Consider the following 23,893-nt stretch of genomic DNA (forward strand, 5'->3'; position numbering starts at 1 on the left):
CTTGGTGCTGTCAGAAAGTTCGCTGCACTCATTAATCAGCCGCCGTGTGGAAACTAATTTAATGCAACTTAAATCAAAAGCAATTGTTGTTTCAACCCGCTGCAATTTAGTCAGGCACTTCCGCACGCACCTCTTGCGAAGGGAGTTGGGCAAAAAGGTCCTGAAGCAGGTGGGTTGCCTCTTCACCCTGTTTGCCCCCGCCAATTGACGCGTCATAATTTCCAACACCATCGCTGTGAGGCTCCCGACCGCGCCCAACAGAGTGCAAACTAAATTTATCAAATATGCAATCGCTGGCAATAAATTTATTTTAGTCTCCACCAGTGCCCTTTTGCCAACGCCCACGTAGAGGCAAGCCAGAACATATGATGGCTGATGGCCACACAGGGAGAAAAAGGTACCAAAATACATAACTTTGTGTATTAATAGAGGCTGAAACTTTTGTTGGCTCATAAGGTTTACTAACGTTGTTTGCTAATTTAATGCTGAAAACGAACATGACATAATTATTTAGGGAGACTTACCACATATCCTCCATCTTCTATACTTCTTATGTATTACCCATTTGTAATATTCTTTTTCAGTGTACATTAAGACCAGACATTTAAATGGCGCCGCTTATGCAATGCAAGGCACACATAAATCTTGACCAAGCTGGCCAAGTGCAGAGGCAGATTAGATTGAACCGTGGGCGGGCCGTGGGCGGTGGGCGGAGGACGATGTTAGTTGCTGTGTTGAAACAGGTGGGCTAGGTCAGCGGTGGCTTACCGAAGGTAAACAGATCGGTTGAATTGCCACTGGCCACGCATGAGTACAGTTCAAACCCCGGGGCATTTGCATGTGACCCCACCCCCGCTCATGTTTGGCTAAGACCCATCGCTTTCCCCAACTCACAAAAATCAACTCACTCCCATGGAGATCCAATGTTTTTATTTCGGTTCGCGCTTTGTGAAAGTTTTTTGCGTGCATTTCTATTTATGTGCCTCGCATAAAGTTTAGTGCGCCATCAAAATGTTGGCCAAGAAGAGTGGTAGCGGCAGTGGCAGTGGCAGCAGGAGCCGGCTACAATGGCATATAAAAACCGGCAGAGTTGCGTTTGCCGCCAGCGCCTAAAAGGCTGCACGCAATTTTTTCATTCGCCGCCATTTCGTGCGTGCCTGTGCACAGCTGTGTGAACGAGTGGGCGTGTGTGTGTATGTGTGTGGTAGCCGGCATGGGCGTTGTAAGTATGTGTGTTGCGGTTTGTTTGCATACAAAATTTGTACGTGTTATTTTAACTTTGCCGCTTTTATGTTCTATATATATATATCTGTGTGTGTGTGTTATTTTTTGTATCTCCTTTGTTGGCGCTGCAAGGGGCCCACCACGATTTTAACACCTCTGCAAGTAACTTTGGTCCTTCAGGTGTTAATGTCTGCTGTACGGGCATTGTGGGTGTGCGTGTGTATCTGGCTGCAGATAACATTTCCGTATCCGGTTGCGTATCTCCAACCGTGTATCTGTGTTCGCGTAAAATAAGTAGACAACTTTGTTTGCTTTCACATTTATATTTGTTTAAACACTCTGGGGGGAAAAAGGGTCTTGTCGTACTCGTTTATTGTTACATATACATATCATCCTATATAGTAGTTATGTCCTCCATACATTATCCTTTAGGTAATGCTACATACGATTAGAGGGGATTCTTCTCAGGAGACAGTTCGGCTACAACTTAGACCGCTAGCTTAGAGTTCTAGTTAAACAAAGGTTCTTACGTCTACAGATATGACACATATCCAGGTTCTCTTTTATACAGTTCTTACAACTAGGGTGCGCTCTAACCGAATATACCTTTAAGGGACTCTAGCTTAAGATCGATTTTAGCTGGAGAGTTATCAGTAATTGATCCGTCAACAATCTAATTTAATTTCGAGCTCCTTTTCCCCTTTTCCCAGAATCAATTTACAAAACTAAAAACAATGGAAAATACTTTCGGGAGTCAGGAAGCAAACACTTGCCAGAGTTGTAACTGAAGTGGGGACACTGGCAATTTTCCAGCTTACGTTTCGGATTTTTTGTTTTATTCTTAGCTTTCTGCAATTATGTAGTTTTAGCATCTGTTATGGCAAAGTTGTGCCGGCTCCCATTCGAAATTGATGCCACTCAGACGTATTTGACAAAAGTCCAAAGTTTGCCCTAGACTTTGTCGCTTTCATTGAAGTATTTACACAGAAATTACGCACAACGAACCCTCAGCTGGGCTTCTAGGGGGACGATGGGCAGGGGATATGTCGTATATATGGGATTTGAATTTAGTTACTTAACAATTTTGCTAATTGAATTCTCTGTGTGTCCCTCTCTCTCTCTCTCTGGAGCGAGACGAACTTCCATCCATCCTTTAATACTATTTAACTCGTTTTCTGCTCGCGTTGCTTGTGATTTTTACATGCTATAACACATTTACCCCGTTTGTATGTATTTCAATTCTCGTCCTCGCTTACCAACTAAGGATATTACACTTAAAGTATACAAAATCACCATTTATGCTCTGCAATTGCAATTGAATTGAATTGAAATGAATGCTTGTTAATTGAAACGAGTCGAGCCAACTTCTGGCCATCTCCTGAAGTCCGCTTAGGTCAGCTCCGAGCCCAGCAGCCACTGTCCTGTCCTGGCCAAAATGATGGCAATGGTTAGCGAGCGGAGCAAGCTGCTCTGCGAGTGCCCGGCCGCGCCTTTCACTGCGAATATTTAACGGGGAAAAAGGGGCGGGGTCTTAGGGGTCTGAGACCACAACGTTTCAAAGGTCACTCACCCAGCAGCATGGCCTCGCGGTTGTCGATGATCCCCGGCCGCCGCTGCAGCACACTCTCCTTGCCGCCCTTCCACAGGACCGGCGATATGCTGGCCAAGCACTTGACGCGCATGTCGCCCTCGTGGAAGTGACGGGACTCCAGCGGCAGCTGCAGGCCCAGAGTTGAGGTGATTAGCCCGTGTTTGTGCACGATGTCGTTGTACTTGTGCAGGTAGTGCTCGTCAAGGATCTGTAACGGAAAGAACAAGGAATCGTTTAGCTCCTACACTTGGCGAAAATCTCTTAAGCTACCTCTTTAAATTGCACATTTTTATACCCTTGCAGGGTCAGTCAGAAGCTTCAAACGCGGTGAAGCAATCATTTCCGACCCTATAAGTCATATATATTCTTGATCAGCATTAAAAGCTGAATCGAAAAAGCTATGTCTGGTCAAAAAATAAATTTTTGAAAATATTTCAAATTTTGCAATTTTTATAAGGGGTTACATCATTAAAATTGTCAAAAATTGGACAAAATTTCAATTTTTTAAAATCTTGATTTGAGTATGCATATTTATTAATCTTATAAAAACTAACAAAGGACTGACTTCCGAATTGAAATTAATGCACTTTTGACCTAGTTATGAGTTTTTTAAACTTTGATTTTTCCAAAAAAAATTGACATTTTCATATATCAGTAAATATTGATTTAAAAAATGTGAATACTTGAAGCTTCGTTATGATCGATTTCCTATTTTGATCCTATAATACAATTGATAACACCAAGGAAATAATTAGTTCACCTTCCTAAAGTTAGTTTCTCTTCTTTTTATATTTCTTCTCTTCTCTTCTTATTGTATTTCGATGTATATTTGCTGCTTCAACAGATTATAAGAATTAAACAATAATTTTAAACTGCTCTCAATCTAACTAATACCATTAATTTTCGTACCAATAATGGGGTCAATAGTTAAAAGAGATGGCAATTTAAATGGTTAAAAAGTTCGAACTATTAATTAAAATATCATAAATGCTGTGTCTTTCTATTTTATTTTCCTATAAATCATTTCTAAGCCATTGTTAATTTCTGTCAATAAATTCATTAGGAACTCAATTGAATTGCTATTAAACTTCACGCCATTTGCGCAGTGCAGAAGCGGAATTAAAAGCCAGCATCGGGAGTTTAGTCCTATCAAGTGCTATGGGGGGAGGGGTTGGGCACACGCGTCGTATGAGCAACGGAACGGAAACAGAAACGGGACCGGCAATGGGCGTGTCTGGTACATGTCTGGGAAATGCTTAAGGGGATGCCTTTGTGTTCCAAGTGGGAATCGGAGTTGGAGTTGGAGTAGCATCCGGTGCCGGCGATGGGAGTCTGAGCTGAAGGTTACAATTACAAGAGCTTGATAATTCCTCCCTTTCAGTGTTTGTCGCTGTCAGCAGAGTGCACCGCGAATGAGGAGGATGAGTCTTGCAAGGGGGAAATCCCGGAAAACGGGAGGGAGGCCCACACTTACACACTGGCTTGCAAAAAGAAATAAAATCATTTGCCATAAATAAGAAAAATGTGCAGACCTGATAAAAAATGTGAAACGCTCAAATAAATAACTTGAACTTTTTCCCTGCTGCTTTTTTTCGATTTGCTTCGAAATTGGGTTCTGCTAAGGGTAATCGGAATGGGAATTCGAATTCGGTCTGTCCTCGGAGGGCAGGGAAGGATATGGGGGGGTTAGCACTTTGCCAGCGAAATTGTTGCCATTTGTTAGGCGATTGGTTGGCCCGTGCCAGCCTTTGTGCTTCAGTTTAAACTTTAAAGGCATAAATTAAAACTGCGACCGAGTCCCCTGCTCCCTGCTGACACAACAAACATGCTGGCAATGCCGTCAGCTGTCCTGGCCAGCCCAAAAAACAGGAAAAAAACTACAAAAATAAAATGAAAATAAGGAGGAAATACGGAAAAGAAGGCAATAAAATGAGGGCACTTAGAATGCCCGTCGCATTCCAGGGAAACTTTCCCCAAAGACGGTGCCAAAATTTATTTCCACGCATTTTGCGGGCTGTTGTATTATAAGTTTGGCTTTCTTTTTTTTCGTGGAATGCTGATGGACACTTTTATTGTAAATTGCGCGAATGCCTGGCGGGAGAACAAGCAGACGACATGTTGTACCAACGGCCAGTGGGCAAGACAAATGTTATTAAATAAACGTTCAACAACTTTATGCTCCCCCAGGCTATCCCCCATATATATTTGAGGAATGTGACCGAGTGGGGTCGTCGATTCATTATTCAGGAAGGGTGATGAGGGATGTTTCCAGCTTGTTGGAAACAAATAAACCGGGAATCGTGCCTAATCGCACCTATTGATTTTTCTCGTATTTATACAAAAGCGAACGAGGGGCACGAAGGTCCTCGTCCCAACTCCGACTCCGTCTGTTTCCGCATCCTGCTTCCCTGCTACCCCTGAAAGAGGGGAAGTCAGCATGGTACAATGAACTAACTCGTACCTTAACGCCTCGATTCACACAATTTGAGTGCCATGTAGTCAGCGTCGACGATAAAATGCAGTGGTTCCAACCCTCTCAGTCGGCAACCTCTCGATTCTGGTGTTCCGGCCATGGCAGACATGTAACGAGCTTTCGGCCAGATGGATGGCCAAGTCCCAGTTTCGGTTTCAGTTTCGGTGTCCTCCAACCCGGAACCCGCACCACACTCACACCCACATTCAGACTCACACCCACACCTGGCCCAGCCTGAGCCCCCGATATCGGGGCCATAAAACATGCCGAAGCCAAAAACGAGACAGAGCTCGTCCGGCGCTGCAGCTGAAGAAAAGCTGAAAAATGTATTCGAAGCCTGCCCCTGTCTACATGATTTTTGTTCATGAAATTATTTCAACAACGTACCCTTCACGCTCGGCCATCTGGGTCCACCATCCTCCACCTCGATCCCCGTCCGATCCCAACCCATACCCCCGAGGGCTCCGTTGTCTGCCGCGTTGTTAGAGGCTTAAATATTTACTGTATGCATAATTTCTACATTTTTTCCTGCTGTTCCTCCTGCGGGCTCTTGATTAGCGCGGGGCGGAGGCGAAGGACCGTTTAGGTGTAGACCCCAACAAAAAAGTAAAAGGGTGAATGTTGTTACGTTTTATTTGCGAAGCAAAGGATTGGTTTATACACCGATAAAAATATTAAAATCCAGCTTTAATTTCATGGTTTTATACCCTTGCAGGTTCAGTCAGAAGCATCAAACTAAGTGAAGGAGTTATTTCCGACCCTATAAATCATATATATTATTGATCAGCCAGATCATCTGATTCGATTAAGACATGTCTGGTCAAAAAATGAATTTTTAATAATTTTTCAAAATTTGCAAATTTTATAAGGGGTTACATCATTAAAATTGTCAAAAAATCGAAAATATTTAAACTTTTTAAAATCTTAAATTGAGTATGCAGCTTTGTTAACCTAACAAAAACTAAGATAGGACTGATTTCCGAAATGAATTCAATGCATTTTTGGCTTAGTTATGCGTTAGTTAAAATTTGATTTTTCATACATATACACCTCCGAAGTTAGTATCCTTTCTCTATTTCTATTTCTTTCTATTGGCTTTTACTATTTTAAAGTCAATCTTAAACCTCTTATTTAAAAGGGGAAGAAAGGATTCCTTTCTGATTTTCTTTGAAATAACAAACTCACCGGCTGTTCGTTGACAAACCACTGAAGATGCGAAGCCGGATGCGATTTTCCCGATGTGCAGTTTAAATACAAGTATTCGCCGATCTGATACTGATATTGCTGTCCCCTGATGTGAGGCCCATCGCGGGGTAGAACTGTAAGAGAGATGGAATTTAGGGGGTGCAATAATTATGAGAACAAGATTTGCATGCATCCAGGTGGATTAATGCCCGATATTATCCTTTTGCGATGTTATCTTCCCCTGGCATTGAATCCTGTTCGTAGTTCCCCACCAGCAGTCTCCAATAAATATTTACTGCGGCTTTGCTGTTGGTTTGCCCTTTGGTCGTGTAATTTATTAACAATTTTTTCTGTTGCTTTGCCGGGCAAATATTTACACGCAACACCCCATTTTGGGGAACTTTCCCCCTTTTTCGTACAGACATTTTCAATGGGATATACAAATAAATATTTTTCCCGCTGTCCAAGTGGAACATAAAGCACACAGATAAACCAACAGTAACAGCAGCAACAACTGCAATTGCAGCAGGGAAAGGACTACACAAAATATGTTGTAAGCGGCCCAGACTGCGGAAATATCCATTAAAATGGCATTTTAACTTATAAATCGCTTGCGTGGCCCCCGCACACTTCCTCTCTGTCCGTTCTGCCAGTTCTTTTTATATATTCCCTTTGCCGCTGGCCATTTGGTTTAAGTAAATAAAAATAGTAAAATACGGCAGTGTGTGGGGGCGGAGGTGGTTTAGCGCGTGTGTAAAGCGTTAAAAAAAATGCAGAGACCCGGCTGGGATTACAGAAATATGCTGTTATGAAACTAAAGCTTATGAATGACTTTTTAAAAGCATTTCCGCTCGCCCGCGCCGATAAAGAAACCCAAAACAAACAAACAGCGCCAGTCGCATTAGGCGACCAAAGCGAAAGCCGGCAGAAGCTGCAGAAATGAACTCGATCCGATTCGGAATGTATATATATATTTATATTATATTATTATATATATATATATATATATATATATATATAGAGTGTGAGTGTGTGGCGGTGGAAAAGTGGACCGCAGAAAATGGTAAACAGAGCCACGGAAACGCTCTTAAATATTCAATTTAAAACAGCTAAAGCTTTTACCGAAAATAATAGAATAATAAAGAGTCCCTGGGCCCCATTGAAGGTCAAAGTTGGGATGCTTTTAATGTTGTAAAGCAGATTTTCAGGGTCCCCAGTTAACATGCCAGCTCGTAAAACGAGATTTCCATCAATATGAATGACAGACTTTAATTTGAATTTTTCCCATCGGCATCGCATTTGTTTTACTTATTTAAACTATGTCCATCGTCAGGCAGGACCAATTTCCACTCTAGCATTTATTGAAAGTCACTGAGTCCTTAGCCGATTATTGAAATTCCTTGCTCAGCAAGGACACCAGCAGATTGAATCAAAAGTTTGTGTACGAAACATGAATAGTATTCACATTTGGGTTCCATCTGTATCGGAATGCTGTCTAGCAAATAAGCAAACAAGCTCCACTCGCACTGCGATGCCGATAATAAACCAGAGGGAAAGCGGATTTAAATCCATTCCCGCTCGTCCTGCCGCTCCTCTCTTATTTGCACTTTCAATATTTGCCTGTAATTGATGTGAAATTTTTTGGGCAAACATTTGCTCGTTTCTGTGCTGCTTGCGGGGTGCCGCAAATACGTATTATATATACATATAAAAACACGGTCCCCACGGTTCAGGCAAATCAGGAACGTGACTTTGAATTGATCGGAAGCTACATAGGTACTTACACACAATGTCCATGCGACCCTCGCCCTGCACGGAGGAGAAGTTGGGCGCCTCGGCGGACACCTCGCAGCGGTACAGTCCGGTGGAGTTTAGAGTTAGTCCTCGCAGCAGGACACGGCTAGCATCGGAGAGCTCCTCCTGCAGAGGGGAAAGTCAAGGGTTTCATTATTTAAAAACAAGACAGAAGAGATTTGTGTTTATTAATTTTATAATGAAGTTAAGCCACAAACTATATAAAGAATTTTATGGTTTAATGATAACGAATTCCATTTCAAACTATATATTTTCCAAGGTGTAACTTACTATAACGCGGACTCCATCCACCCGATAACTGGTCTTGGGTGGCCGTGCTTTTGGCACATAGCGGTAGAACTCCTCGTTATCCTTGTACCACTTGATTGCGTACAGAGCCTCTCCCTCCTCCGCCGGCTCCTCCTCTTCCTCCTCCTCGTTGTCCTCTCGATCGACACTGTCGTCCAAACTGTCCGCCCGATCGAACTCTGGCATATAAAGGGCCGGCCCGCCATTGTTCGAGGAGCTCACCGACATGGAGCCACTGTGGGTGCTGGCACCCACCTGGGCCCCGAGGTAGCCAGAGGCGGCACTGCCCCGGTAAACACTGTGGCCATAGGGTGACTTTTCCGGTGGCGCCGGCAGCTGTTGATGGCTGCTTTGGTATTGTCGCATCGCAATGGGTTCCCGCTGCCTTTGTCGCTGGCCATGTTGCCGTTGGTTCTGCCGCATCCGTGAGCGGTATGGCGAGCGCTCCTCCTCGAGCGTATCGCCATCGGGATAGTGGAAGTCCCCACCACCGTTGTTGCCACCGCCTCCGTGGCCAGAGTGCCCGCGGCCATGGTCATGGTCCCGGTCGTGGTCCGAGTGGCTCTGCAGGCCCGTAACGGTGTGGTGCGTCCGGTTAAGCTCGTACTGGCACTCGAGGAAGGCGGACTCCCCACGCAGCTTGTAGGCGGGAATGGAGACCTTGATCATACGCAGGCCAACGGCGACACCTGTAAATGATGAAATCAGGTTTAAAAAGCCTTTAACCTGAAAGATATAAGCTTCCCCAAGATCTTAAATTTCAAATTTCATTCGGTGTATGGACAAATATATTGAAATAAGCTCATCTTGGAAATCAATAAACTGACAAGGCACCCGGGGATATAGAGCGATATATATTATAATTATTATATATTTGCATAAGAAAAGGGCGTTGAGACGATGGCGCTGGAGGGGAAAAGAGAGTTCTGCTGGCCCGCCGGGCATTCGCCAAGGCTTACGCCGGTCGTAACAAGGCCAGAGGAAAATTAAAATATTTTCCGCACTTTCCGTGGCCATCAAGAAGAGTCAACTTTTTGTTGCTGATGATGGCGCAAATTTTCCGCCTTCCAGGCAGCGTCGAGCAAGTATTTGCATAATTGATTTGTCCTCTGGACTAGGCCACTACTCCTGCCTCGGCTCTATTGTCCTGTTCTGTCCTGTCCTGTCGCGGGCCAGCGCAAACAATTATTGTTTTAATTAAAAGGGACCTACGGTTTGATCGTCAATTGCTTATTTATGAGACGCATTTCTGAAATATGCTGGTTGAGGAGCAGGATAAATTGCGGCAGGTGGAATGGCCTGGCCGTCATCGTCCTGAACGCAGGCTATCTGCTATCTTGTGTCGGGGCGGTTCGTAAATATTAATAAATGAGTGCGTAATCGGGCTTAATCCTTTGTAAAATTACAACGCCACCGAGCCAAGGCCGCAAATTATGGAGTGGCAGCCCAGGGACAGGGGGCCACAGCACAGGATATTGGCCGTTTATCCACATCCTTGCTGTCACTTGGCCCTGAAATAAATGCGGCGCTTTGCGGTTTATTTGGGCAAAGCTGCTCAGCCAGCGTTAAATTAGACTCGCAGCCGTCATAAATATTTGAATATCCGAGCTGAAATGTCCGTCCATTAGGAGGAGCGGGGGAGGTCGGCTAATTGGCCATTGGCACTGCCATTGGCAGCTGCAAAAACTTTGCTGGCCGCTTGAAGACGTCAGCAATTGAATGGGATTAAACAGATTGACAGTCTCTGATCTGGGACTTTGCGAACAAAACTTTTCCATTGCAGCTGCACAACTTTCCGGGCTCTCTGGGGGGCCGGGAAAACCGATTGAAGCTAATGTCGAACTATTGAATTGGCATGCGGCTGTGAATGCGGTTCCGGTGGCGTATACTTGACGTTCGAGTGCAGAAAGCAATTATGATTGACTGAGCTGTATTTAATTAGGGATGGAACTAGATTCTCAAGCACTTTCATCGCTAGAATATCAACCACTGAGTGCCAGAATTTTGCATTAGAATGTGCTGTCCCGTGCCAACTTTAAGTAATTACATTTGGGCATTAATTAGCCCGGAATTTGGTGTTCTTGGCGTGGGCTTTAATGGCGGCACATGTTGTTTAATTGGCCAATTTTTATGACAGCGACTTTGATGGACGATTCGAGGTGCGTCCGCCACGCCCACCTGCTGATGTCAGTCGGCAAAATAGGCTTAATGAAATTAAGCTGCCGAGAACCTAAACAAAGCCCAAACAGACGCCGACTGCAGATACGGTGTGCTGCGAGCGAAGTCAAGACAAAGCGGACGGGATCGGCACAGCACTGGGAACAGGAGCCAACACATGTCATTTGGGCAACGATACAAAGTGTCTTAATGTTAATTAAAAAACAGCAAAGCCCCGTCAGAGCAGTAGCAGCAGCGGCGCACACACACAGCCAAAAACCGGTCTGTCAGGATCGAAAAGGATGGCAGGGATGGCAGTGCGCACAATGGGTGAAAGTTGCATGAGAGCTGATTAAAATTGCCTGCAACAGGGAGGGGGAGCGGAGGGGGAGAGGGAGTGTTCTTTCAAAGAATTTTAGCCCAACCCTCCTGCATTGATAACAGCTGAGCCGAGCCAAGTCGAGCGGAGCGGAGCGACAAAAGCTTACATTCAGAGCCAAAATTAAATTACAAGTTGACTTGCCTCGGAATGGGATTCCATTTCAATGAATTTGTGGAAAACACATATACAAGTTGTAAACATGCCGGCAGCAAAGTATCTCAACATTGTCGAAATGCATCCTAACGAGGGGAAGTGGTCTGTCCTTTTAGGAAAGGAAATATATAAGCTTTCGTAATGAATTTTGGAAGCTCAAAGCAACAAGGTATTTGTATATGTTGCAACTAAGATTCCAATATGTGTCAACTCAAAGTAAACTCATGTACACATTTTCTTAAAATAATACAAGTCTATATTTTTGAGTAATTCTCACCCATAATTTCCATTTGAAACAACGTTATAATTAACACTTATAAAGGGAATAGCAGTATGCCCTGTGGCAAGGACAACGAAGGCGTTCGCCCAGAGAGAAAAACTTTTAAACGTCTGCCTATCAGGACGCCCTGAGGCACCCGAAAACTCACAGCTCCACTTTACTATCGCTTTTGCGCTCCTTTCAAAGTTACTAAAATAAAGTTTCATATTTAAATTAGTATGTAAAGTATCCGCAAAGCAACGCGGCGCACTTGATGTACATTGAATATGCAAAAGCAGCAGGAGGGAATATCATTCAGTATGCATGATAATTTCGTTCATTAACGCATATTTAAACAGGGCAACCCCCGCACTTTGTGGGATGGCTGACGGCTTGGGGCTGCCATCTCCCAGCTCCCTGCTCCCAGCTCACCTGCAGGTTAAGTAAGTCCTCCGGATCCGACAGCCCCCGACTTCTCTGGTGTTTAGCATAATTCGATAAAATTGGCAAACAGAACGAGAGGAGGCGAAACAAAACGAAAGGAAGCGAAATGAAGCGAACCGAGCAGCAGGGTCGAGGGACAGGAAAGTGGAATGACAAACAAAGGAGAGCTCGGGCAGCACCGGAAAGAGGGGGAGGAGCGGAAAAGTAGAAAAGCAGGAAAGCGGAAAGGGCGGGAGGGGCCCAAGGTAAACTGACCCACTGTGCGTTGCCAAATAGCGCATAATGAAGGCCGCCATTAGGAGATAAAGTCGGCAACAAAAATCGGTTGTAGCAGCTTAGTTGGTATCAATGATGGGGGGATACTCGGATCGGTTGAACGGCCCCTAACTTTATACCACTAATGAGTTTGCGCCTTCACAGCAATTATGCGGCCCGTTCGGGGACCTGGAGGCTGGCTGGGCGACTGTAGAACAAACTTTGTTATCTGCTAAATCATTTTGTGCCCTAAATGTTGGCCCAAACCCGAGGTCTGGCAGACAATGCGATAGGCTGTCCCGCGGAAAAGTTACCGAAAAGTGTCAAAAAACTGGAAGAAACAACAAAATGGGACGGGCGGCTGCCATTGATAGTGAACCGAAGACCAAGTTGGAAAGGCGGCAGCTCATTAAGGCCGCATTTCTTATTTGCGTCGTCTAGACTTCATTAAAAAGTCCGACGTTCGCTTTTGGCTCGCACATTTTTTGCCTCATGCCTGATGAATATTTATAGTGTGGCATTGACAGCTTAAACTCCGCTTAATGTTGTTTATTAAATGCGTTTAAAAAACAATTACTGCAGCCTCGAATTGGTTGGTGTGGCCTTGTTCTAAATACACCAGCAATTATATTAAAAAAATACAACGGCAGTGGCGCAAACAAAATGCAAACTGTGGAGGATGTGGGTTGGGGAGGTGGGGGCGGAAAAAAAGGGACCTAGACGAAAATTGTAATGAAAAAGCCTTTGGGATAGTTTTAGCTGAGTTTGTGCAGTAACCGAGCGGCAACAAAGGCTATCCTTGCTACTGGCGAACAAGAACAATGCTTCTGTAGCGGCGGCAGCGGCGGAGGCGCAAAAAAGTATGCAACAGTTTTAAATGGCAGAGAAGGCGAAAGTACTCATACGCCCCGTTGACGCTGCGCGATTGCGTGTGCATTTTGTTGTTGTTCTCGTTCTCGTTTGTTGCTTGTTGTTGTTTGCAGGCACCACAACAAGGGTAGAGCAAAAAAAAAAGAGGCAAAAACAACATGCAAATCTGCTCAAGCGCTTCTGATGTATTCAAGTTGACACAAATCTGGCGCAAATCCTCGCACAAACACACATACGCGGACATACAGACACTCGGGGGCAAATTGGCAACTCAACTCTAAGCGACACTGACAAGGCAAACTAACACATAGACACACACACACACACACACTCGCATGGAGGCAGTGAGTGTGTAATGGCGAGACTGGCAACAAAACATTTATGAATAAAATAGAGAACAGCAAGAGAAACACCGACAGCGACAGCAACAGCAGCTGACGAGCGAGAAACGAGCAAATTAAAATCAAAATAACCGCAGGTGATGAGCCAACAGGGGAAGTGGGGAAACAGGGGAAAGGGAAAAAAGAAAAGCCAGGAAAATGGGAAAGCGGGTAGCTGAGCTGGCGTGTAATTGAAAATAAGAATAACAATGGCCATGCCCGGACAAAGAGTGAAAGCACTGGCGCAACATGTAAACTGTCGCGCCACACGGCGTATGCGCAATATTTGATCACATGGCCAGGACTCATTTGTAGCCACTTAAATGTTGAATGAAACACACGGAATTCGCCAAGTATGAGTCGGTGCTCACGTTCCACAAACAATTTGCCAAAGTTCTTGTTCATTGTTTCAGCTGTGCGATTCGCGAGAAAGTAGCTGGAAATCGTCGGTAGTTTGCCCTTCGGAAATCGATGTGCGCATTGCACTTTCTGTGCGATTACATATTTGTACAAATGAAATGGAATTCATGCACCCCGCAGCTCCTCTCGCTGCGTCACTGCCGTATAATACGTGTGAGTGATTTCCCTCAGGGGGAACCTGGGGGAAATGCAGGTGAAGCACCGAAGAGAGAGAGCTGCCTGCGTCTGTCAAGTCACGTTCTGGCTGCACTTGACAGATGCGTAAGCGTATGGAAATTGAGCCAACTTTGGCACACACACACACACTACACATACTCATACACACGTAAATTGACAGCTCACTCAGCGGAAGAGTGGGGGGGAGGCATGGGTTTGGAGCCGCACATTAAGCTACGGGAAATTCTATTAAAAAAATTATCATGTTTTATTTAAAATAAAGCGAAAATTGCCCGACCAAGTGGCGCAACCTCGTCGGGATTCATTTGTATGCGCTCCGCATGCGGCACACAAGAAAAATAACTGAAATAAGTGAAACGAGCGGGTCGTGGCAGGAGATCCTGGGAATGGCATGACGGCTGGCTGAATGGCGGAATGTATGTCGGGGATTAGTGGGCGGTTATGCCCTTTTTTTGGGGGGAGGGGGGGCTGCCGACACGCACAGAGGGAGTTACATATGCGATGGCAGTATGTGCGTTTGGGTGTTAAAACGCCACAAGTGACTTTGTCGAGCAGTTACAATTTGCTTTTTATTGACTGGCAAGGTGTCGACACGCGCAGCCATTGAACTGGAAATGTTCGGTAAAGGCCAGACCGCCCACAAACCGCCCGCCCCCACCGAATGGCATTGAACACTTTGCACTCACCTTGCAGCAGGCAGCAAATGAACACAATGAGTCGTGTATCGTTTGTGTATTTCATGTTTATCGCATAATATGTAATCCTTGGCGAAACAATAACAGAGATGGCAATGGTGATGACGACGGCGGTGTGCGGCGAATGGAAATCTGGAAATCCGCTGGCTGGGAAAAGTTTTCTCTGACTCTGGCTCTGTCGGCTTCTTGTGCTGATTTAAGCGTTTTTCCCAGGCTCCCTTGACTTGGCTTCCTTGGCTTTCTTTTTGCGTTTCTTTGCCCGCTTATTGTTGCCTGACGGGACTTAGCTCGGTTTGTGTTTTCTCTGCGTATTACTTTCGGAAAGTTTTCGCATAAACTTCCAGCCTGTTGCCATTAATAGTTGGCTCGATCCGTTGGCCAAGGACAAGTGCTCCGGCAGTCTCATGTGTTCCCGCTGCAGCCAGCTCATTAAACTCGGCTTTGTCCCGCTCGTGCAGCCTGCAAAAGGAGAGCACAATAAATGGGTTTTAATAAAGTTTGATGGCCTGGCTAAGGTAAAGTTATCCTAATCGTTTGCCACAGGTCCAGGGGAAAGAGGTTCTCTGATATACTATCCTGCTTGTGCCATTTTTCACATTCAACCCGCCCCCAAAATACAGTTCGCTTTTCAATTTGTTCTGCACTCGGGCTCAAACGGGAGGTTGGCCGAGTTCATCATTTCCATTTCATCATTTCTCTTCGGGTCAAAGCACTAACAAAACATTTCCCTCTCCCAAGGCATGCCGAGAATAATTCTCAATCAAATGACATTGTTTCGCTATCCGTTTCTCTTTTCGCAAATGACAGTAACCTCAATTTGGTCATCAGCAAATGATTTCGGTGACCGGAATGCAGAGACAACTTATTGATTGTGCTCATTGTTTCCTGGTTGCCACTCGGAATAAGGATGGAAATGGAAATGGAAATGCTAGTGGATGTGAAACTACAAGTGGAAATGGAAATGAGGACTCATTACATAACACTCCCATCAGCATTAGTCTGTCATTTATTTTTGCCACAGGATCGGAGCCACACTTTCCTCGCGTCAGATGGTCGAGTGAAAATAGATTTGCCCTGTGCCGAAACTTATAAATAAACGTTACAAATCGAAGGACAACGAACGAAGGACGAAGGTTAATGCGTGGGCGTGGCGTGGCGTGGGCGTGGGCGTTGACAGCTGTTGGGGCAACTGCCGCAGCTGAGGTCATAGGTTAGGTCGTGTGTGCGGCTGCTGCCGCTGCCACAAAGCATTACAAAATCGAACGAAATTAAGAATTCATATGGAAATGCTTTTGCCTTTGAGCAAATCAGAGCTAAATCAAAATCCATAAAACACTTTCTCAAAAAACACACAACAAAATGTGTAGCAAAAAAGATTCACAGAAAGGCGAACCACTGATGCCCTGCCCAGAGATTTCATCCTGCGGCGCAGGAAATAAAAACTACAGCCGTATTCCCGGTCTAGCATTCCCACTCAGCTAATGGACATTTGTCTAGCAAAAAAACAATGCTCAAGGACACGTGCCGGCGCCCTCAGCCGTCGAAGTGCTCATGAAATGCGCATAAATCAAGGGGCCAGCAGTTCGTCCTGCGGTCTGATATCCTTGGATACATTTGGCGCTGCCAGGCTCTTAATGAAAAATGAAGCTGAAATAATCATAAAAAAAGATGGAAGGAAAACAACTTTCGGGTGGCAGTCGGCAGAGCGGAAATGTAAATGCCAAGTAAACTGTGACGCTCGTCGCGTCTTATTCTTTTCGCATTTGGCAACAGAACAGAAACTTTGCCCGGACCCGGGACCCGTACTCCGGCCAGGACTTTTTGTCCACACTCGGAGATGGATTTGTCTGTTGCGTTGCTTCATTATGCGCAGTGCCAGCAAAGTTTGTTTGCTCTCCTTCTCTGTCTCTCATTCTCATTCTCCTGCTCCTGCTCCTGCTCCTGCTCCTGCCGCAACTCCTGCTGGTCCTCCTTCTTTTGCTTGGGCCAAAGTGCTGCGCCTGCGATTATGCAGCAAAAACTTTCGGAACGCCGCCATTTTGCATTGCAAAGCGCGGGCAACTCAAATTGGGTTGCTCGAGAGTTATCCCGAATGGATGACTGACTGAGCAACTGAGTGCACAGCCAAAAAAGTTCTCTATTTACTAGCTGAGAGAAATGAAAAATATCTAAGATAAAGGGGTTTAAGGTTTCTAAAGTTGAATGACTTGTATAGAGACTCGGGTTGAAATTAGGTTAAGTAAGTATAGATTTAATATCAAGAATATGTAGATTAACAACTTTCTGATTAATAATAATAAGGAAATATAAAATATAAAAGTAAATAATAAGCTGATTAGCTTAATTTCAAAATGAGGATTCCTATGAAATATAATACAACAATAACTAAGCTTCTTGTGAACGATACTAATATAAAAATCTTTTAAAGTTTAAGAAAATCCACCTGCTTTTATCTTTGGATTATCTCCATTTAGTAATCCCCTGAGCATTGCTTTTCTCGTAGTGAAGAAAAAGAGCGAATGAACTGTTGGCTGCCAGCATTTTTCTGCTGCATTTTCCAGCTAAGTTGGCTAATTCTTAAGTTGCTTAAATATGTGCAAACATCGCGCGACAAATGTAATTCGTCTCCTGGCATTGTGTGCTGGATCCACCTCCCCTGGCCCTTGTCTGCCCCCGGAAGCTGCCTCATGACCTCCCGGCCGCTCCCCCCTTAACCGCTCGTCAACCAACGCCATGCCACTGGGTTGGCAACTTTCCTAGTTGCGGTCCCATCATATTAGAATGCAGCTCCATCCTCTGCTGAACTTTCGCCACTGCCATTGCAGCTCCACAGTTTCAGCCTCGCCCTAGCTCCCTTCTCGTCCTGCGGATCCTTTGTATTTTTGTCTCTATCGGGGCAACTGTGTTGTTATTGTTGGTGCTCTTGTTGACTGCAGAAGTTATTAAAGCTGCAGCCGCACTTTATTATTGTGAAACAAAACCCGAAACAACAACAAACGCAGAGCTGAGTCGCAAGTTTTGCTTGGTCCTTGCCATCTAGCTGTGTGTGTGTGTATTCCTGGCACACTCACTCACACACGTGCAAAGCTGGTATTGTTTATCTTTCACATTGTTGACACAACTTTGTAGGGTCTGTTGAGGGTCTGCTTTTCTGTGAGGAATGGTTTTGGGTGTACGTAGTGTGCAGTGTGTATCTGTGAGCAACCGGGATATCATTTGTATTATGGTAATTTAATATGCATTAGGCAATGCCATTGCCCAAATCGATTATTTTAGCAATTATTATAATTTCGAAACGGCGATGGCCTGGCAAATTAAATTTGTTCCTTTGACCAGATTTCCATTTCCAATTCCATTTCCCCCTTGCACATGCTGCACACCCAACCCCCCCCCCATATAGTGCCACAAGTGACCTAATAATGTCGGGGGTCGCAGCTGAAGGGTCCGGGCCCCGAACGGTTTGTCGTTGTCAGAATGTCAACCAGCTATTTACATCTCCCGTACACGTGTTTGTGTCCATATGTGCATTGTGTCTGTAATGCTATTGATTTTTCATTTGACACACGGGTCGCACTTATCACTACACACACATACATTCATGTATGCAAAGGTGGGTGGCAGGACAGGTGGGCAGGTGGACGGGTCAGGTGTGTGTTGGTTTTGGGGGTGGACAGCAAAAGTTACATTACCAAAAATCGCATTAAAATTCAACAGGCTAAATTATTGTTGGCACAAAGTCAAAATGTTTGGCACTTAATCCAATTTAGAATACATTTTACATTAGCGCCCGGGGCCAAATTCAGTGCGGATAAGCGGGGGTCCTGGCAGTTAATTAGCTCTGAACAAAGTGGTCGGGCTGAAATTAAAGGGCAACCTCAGAGAGATTTTTGGCTCTCGGGGACATTAATGAGGTGTTTTCACAGATCCACTAAATGGCAATCAGGGCAGGAGAGTAAATCAACCGAAAGCTTTGCAGCTCCCACGACACTTCCGGTGCTGTCTGGCTTTCCTTTTCCAAAATATATATAATAAATTCCATCTCCTGCCATAAATTCATGTGGCTTTGCTCTGTGGCGTAACAGAAATCACATACAGAGACTACTCCTGGAAAGTCCCATGCCGCTTGACAGATTAGAGACCAGAGGATATCGATGACAATTGATGGCCAACATTTATTTTGTCGTTCTTCTTCAGCTTCCTGCTAGATTCGTTCCGATGAAACGAAAGTGAGTCGTAAAAACATTTCATAAAATGCAGCTGCCAAATGCCAAAAAAGTAACAGCAAATAAGGGAATAAACAAGCGGCGCATGATTGACAATGCAAATTCATTGGGGAAATGTTTGCCGATGTTGTAAATTTTATTCGTCCGCACAGCTGTGTGTAGAAGTCAGAGACAGTCCCTGACGAGTGTTTTCTTTGATGGGCTTTTCATTGAGTGCTCAACTAATAAAGTTTCGCATATGCGGACAAATATCACGTGCTGGGAATAAAATGAGTTTATGAGCGTACACAAAAAGATGGAATGGAACCAACTAAAAAGTGTTTATGGTTCCCTCTTTTTATGGTCTCCGTCCCCGTCCCTGTCCCCTACCTTAGGCTGAAGCCAAACTATTATAAATAAATTATCATTTGCCTAAGCCGGCACGAAGACACGTTTGATGATGGTCATTATTTTTTGTGTTTGTCTTTTTTGGCAAGCGTTTGTCCCATGTTAATTTCGTCTTTAACTTTTTGAGTCAGCAGGTTGAGTCCCCCCCCCAAAAAAAAAAAATAAATTAAATCAACAACGCTGGGAAAACACCGTGAAAAATGCTCATAAAGGAAGTCGATTCAGCAAACAAAGGCCGGAACGGAGGACATTCATTGACATAAAACTTAAATTTTTAATGCCAGAGACCCGGCTACCCCTGATCCCATGCCCCCCTACCGCATTCCGCACTCAATGTGTGTCGTTTCAGGTGCAAGACACATAAAAAATAAATGAGCACAGTACAACAAGGAAAGCGGTGAGAAAGGAAAGCCAAACAAAAATACAAGCGCCCGGCGTAACACACAAAGCAGGTCGGCGTGGAAAATAAGTGGAAAGCCACGGCGTGCCGCAATTGTGCGGGCAGAGAGAGGGAAAAGTCTGACGACGGGTTTTCCACATTTTGTCACCCAGCCGCGTAACTTGCGACAATTTTTTATGGCAAACAAATTTTGTTTTTGTTTCTCGCGACGCCACAAACAGAAATCGAGCCGCGGCAAAGCCAAGGACGGTAGGTGGCAGAGGGACTCTCTCGGCGGAAAAGGAAATGAAAAAGTACTTAATATTTCACAAAAGCGGACTGAAAGGCAATTTACAGAGTGAAACGAAAGCGAGTGGAATATGGCAGACTAATGGAAATTGAAAGGCGAATATTCGGGGAATAACCAGCAAACGGAATTCAAATTCAATGGAATTCCCCAAGGGCTTGCGGCTTCGCCAGCGGAGTGCCATGTTCCAAATAAGCCAAGGTTTATCAGTGTTGTCTATAAATAGTTGCCCGTTTTGGCCAGATCAGACCCCGTCAGGTCCTACACGGAGAATAATTTTCAAAGTTCGGAAAATAATATTTAAACCCTCTCAAGTCTCAGTTTATTAAAGAAGCATAAAAGATTTTCCTTATAAATGCCCAATTTTAATACATAAATACGCTCAGTGTACACATTTCTCAGCAACTACAATTTCTCGGATTGCCAAGGCAACTTTGTGGCTACATCCTCCGAGTACCTTGGGGTCCTGCTCCATTCCCTTGCCTCCGTTGGTCTGGCAACCGCAGCTCAACGCGACCAAAACCAACGCCTGCCCCTTAAAGGGCATCCATCGGCTTTCAACCGCCCGCCCGCCCCATGCCTTCCCACCACAAGGATTCGCCGCTCCTGACATGCCACTTCCCCTCCACCTGGGCACCCACACAAGTTGGCGCGTGAGCCGCGCAGAAAAGTCAAAAAATTAAATGCTATACGCAAGATTTGTTGGCTGCGAATGTCGTACCCGAGAGGACCTGGCATTAACCTGCAGGCCCCGAGCACCTGTGCGTATGAGTGATATGCCAAGGCCCTCTTCCTGTCTGTGCGAGGAGAAAAATAAATTTTACATGTGAAGCGGATGAACTCCAAATTGATTGGTCCTCCCGAGAGGGGAGAGAGTGTGTGTGTTGGGGGGGGTTGCGTAAATATTGAAATAATTAAATTGCATTTTAATAAATTAAATGAAAAAGTATACATATTTGAGGATTCAGACTGCGGCAATCTGGTGGCACTCTAAGTAACCTAATTATGAGCAAACCACTTAAGCTCCTTAATTGCACAAAGGCGAAAAGGGTCAGCATGGACACGTGTTTGTGTGGTCAGTAGAGGATAAATAGTTGTGAAAAGTATCCTTAATTTGATGAAAACCCTTGGAGTCTCTCAGTTTTTAAATAATTGTAGACCACGCCTCCTTCCCGCCGCCTTCTTTTGAAGAACTGCCAAGAAAGCAAGGACGAGCAGACCAATCCCTAATCCCTATCTCCCAGCTCCCTCCCTCAGGGGATCCCCGTTCGTATTGTTGACTGCGCCGGAAATTAAGCGCACCGGCAGAAGGAAGTCTGCCCTAATGTACTAAAGTGAAATAACGTGTATGCCATATCTTGGGACATGCGGATGGCAGTAAACACAGATACAGATACTCCGATGATTCGGATACACACAGATACCGAAACAGATCCTGCTGCATTGCAAATAATGTCGAGATGGAATCTATATATTTTACCTGAGTTTTAGCTCAGTCCTACCTACATTAACACTTATTTGCATTCGATCCGGCTCTGGAAAGTGACATTTATTTAAACTACATAGAAAAGCATTTCGTGATGAAATTTCCATTCCCGGAAAAATCTACGTTGCTTGTGCACCGATTTCGTTTATGATAACCATTTGCCGGAGGGCAAAACTTTCGGGCCGCCGCGATGCCAATCATATGAGAGAAGGCAATGCCAGCATAATTTTTTCCTGCGCGACGATAAAAACTTTCTCCGGCCAGAGAGGAAAAATAGAGGGGGCATGGGACGGGAAGGAAAAGCAAATATGAAGCGCGCTTGGAAAAACTGTTTGGCGAAAAAAAGGCGACATATAATTGGAAAACTTTCGGTAAAAGGCGATGGCGACAAGGCAAAGTGTGAAGAAATATTTAAGTTCGTTCAAGTGGCGTGAACTAAATTGAAAATAGAGGGCAGGAAAAAAATAAAACCCGTGGAAATGGGAAAGCGAAGAAAATAGGGCTGACCCAAGGCGGGGGTAGTTGCTTAACTATTTATGGAATTATTGAAATGTCAATTACCTTTCTATGGCCAATCAATACAGAAATCGAAGCGAAAGGCCAACGGGCAAAAAGTAAGAACAGAAAATGGGATAGGGGCAGGTGGGCGGATTGATAAATATCCCTGAATGCATAATTTAATTGACTTTTATAGGAGTGCCGGCAGGCCCCACAATTTACACCAATGTTTGTTTTTTGCATATAATTTCAATTGAATTTGACGGCTCCGGCCCCGTCGCAACTCCACTGAGCCGGGCTCAACGGATTCGCACTGAGCCATTGTTTTCCTAACCGTCGCGCTTTGTTTGCACGGCCTGGCCATAATTTCAGTTGCGGTCACAGGACGGGATTACAATGGCAACCATTTAGCATATTAGAATATGCATTGTTTTGCGGCCAACTCCCGCGTACGCACCAGGAGACCGCCCAGGAGGCTCTTTGCACCGGTTCAGGGGTTTAGATCCTGTTTAAGAATGTGCCTAATTGCTGTCCCTTAAATTTGGGGTGGAAGCCAAAACTAATAAATGGAATTTGGCAAAACCATAAATTAATAACTTTATTTTAAAGTGTTCCTTAAAGTCTACTGAATTTCTGTGAAATCTGCTTTTAAATTTTGATTATATTCAAGAGATGCCAACTAGTTAAAAGTCAGTAAAAAGAAAATTTACCTCTTGTATATTATTATTTACATCTGAGAGATACCCCACCGCTGCTAAGAGATACCCATAAAATGAGTGAAAATATTTCAGAAATTTAAAGTGGCTCTGCCTCATTGTGTAACATTTGTTTTTATTAGAGTTTCCCTGGCCCCTTCAGTAGTTGAAGTTTTTGCTGATGTCCTTTCTGCCGCATAAGTAAAGAAAACAAATAAATAAATTTCTGCCTTGGCCAGGACTCACACACGTACACACACACACATACATTGCGTGTGTGTGGGAGAGTTTCAGGCTTTCATAAGTTTGATATGTATGCGAATTCCTTTCGGTTTGTGGTTGGGGTTTTTTGGCTTTTTGTCAAGCGAATGCTATTCCCTGAGCTTCACCTTCGTTCGCAATTATTTTGAGCTTCGCATTTGCCATTTTAGCCTTAATTAGATTTCCTGCCACTTCCCTCCATCACGGTATTTGCACTTGCCTTTGATGGGGTTTTCATTTCCAGGCGCTACGTGCTACGTTTGTCTTTGCTGTCTGATAATTCCACTTAGGCGAACAAGAGCTGGCCAAAAAGGACCCGCTGTTAGCTCTCTTCGACTGGCTCACACGCTGACATGCACTCGTTGCCGCGACATGCAATTCGCAATGGCCAACAGTCCGCGGGGCGACCGGAATTTTAATTGCCTGCTCACGGCTGGTGGCTCAGTTTTTTGGGGAGCAATGGAACGATGAAAATCGCACAAAAATCGCCCCAAATGGGTTTTCGCGCCTTCGCCTTCTGACTTGGCCACACGCTCAGACACACGAACTTCGGTCCTTAGTGTCCCCGATTGCCACTCGATTCACTCAATATTTCGAAACCGACCAACGACCGCTGTGCACGTCCTTTTGCCAGCTCGCACCGATTTCAACTGAAGGACCACTGCCAGGAGCGACTGGATATGTTTACGGCTCGTCCTCGTTGCGAGTCCTTCGTGCCCGAACCCGCTAAAAGGAGCTTTTTAGTACACTGAGTGTGGTGGTGAATATCGTAACTCTAAGAGAGGGAAATTGTGCTCTCTTAGCTGATTGGCAACAGGCATTCTAGATTATAGAACGTAAATTATAAACAATTTATTGTTACCTTTTTATACCCCTGCAGGGTATTATA

General features: G+C 44.7%; 1 protein-coding gene across 1 annotated transcript; it reads right to left on the reverse strand.

Annotated features, from left to right (window-relative positions):
- Positions 1-1,527: 1,527 nt before the first annotated feature.
- On the reverse strand, positions 1,528-23,657 carry beat-IV (beaten path IV). The gene is made up of 7 exons (XM_086840993.1): positions 23,225-23,657; positions 14,760-15,227; positions 8,559-9,265; positions 8,258-8,393; positions 6,474-6,607; positions 2,795-3,023; positions 1,528-2,720 (listed from the first exon to the last, which is right to left on the reverse strand). The coding sequence occupies exons 2-7, from the start codon at positions 14,812-14,814 to the stop codon at positions 2,614-2,616; spliced, it is 1,368 nt and encodes a 455-aa protein (XP_086697119.1). The 5' UTR covers positions 14,815-15,227; positions 23,225-23,657; the 3' UTR covers positions 1,528-2,613.
- Positions 23,658-23,893: the final 236 nt, after the last annotated feature.

This window comes from Drosophila serrata, unplaced genomic scaffold (assembly GCF_035046125.1).
Source record: "Drosophila serrata isolate PLE 108 unplaced genomic scaffold, ASM3504612v1 contig_382, whole genome shotgun sequence".
Classification (NCBI taxonomy): Eukaryota; Metazoa; Arthropoda; class Insecta; order Diptera; family Drosophilidae; genus Drosophila; species Drosophila serrata.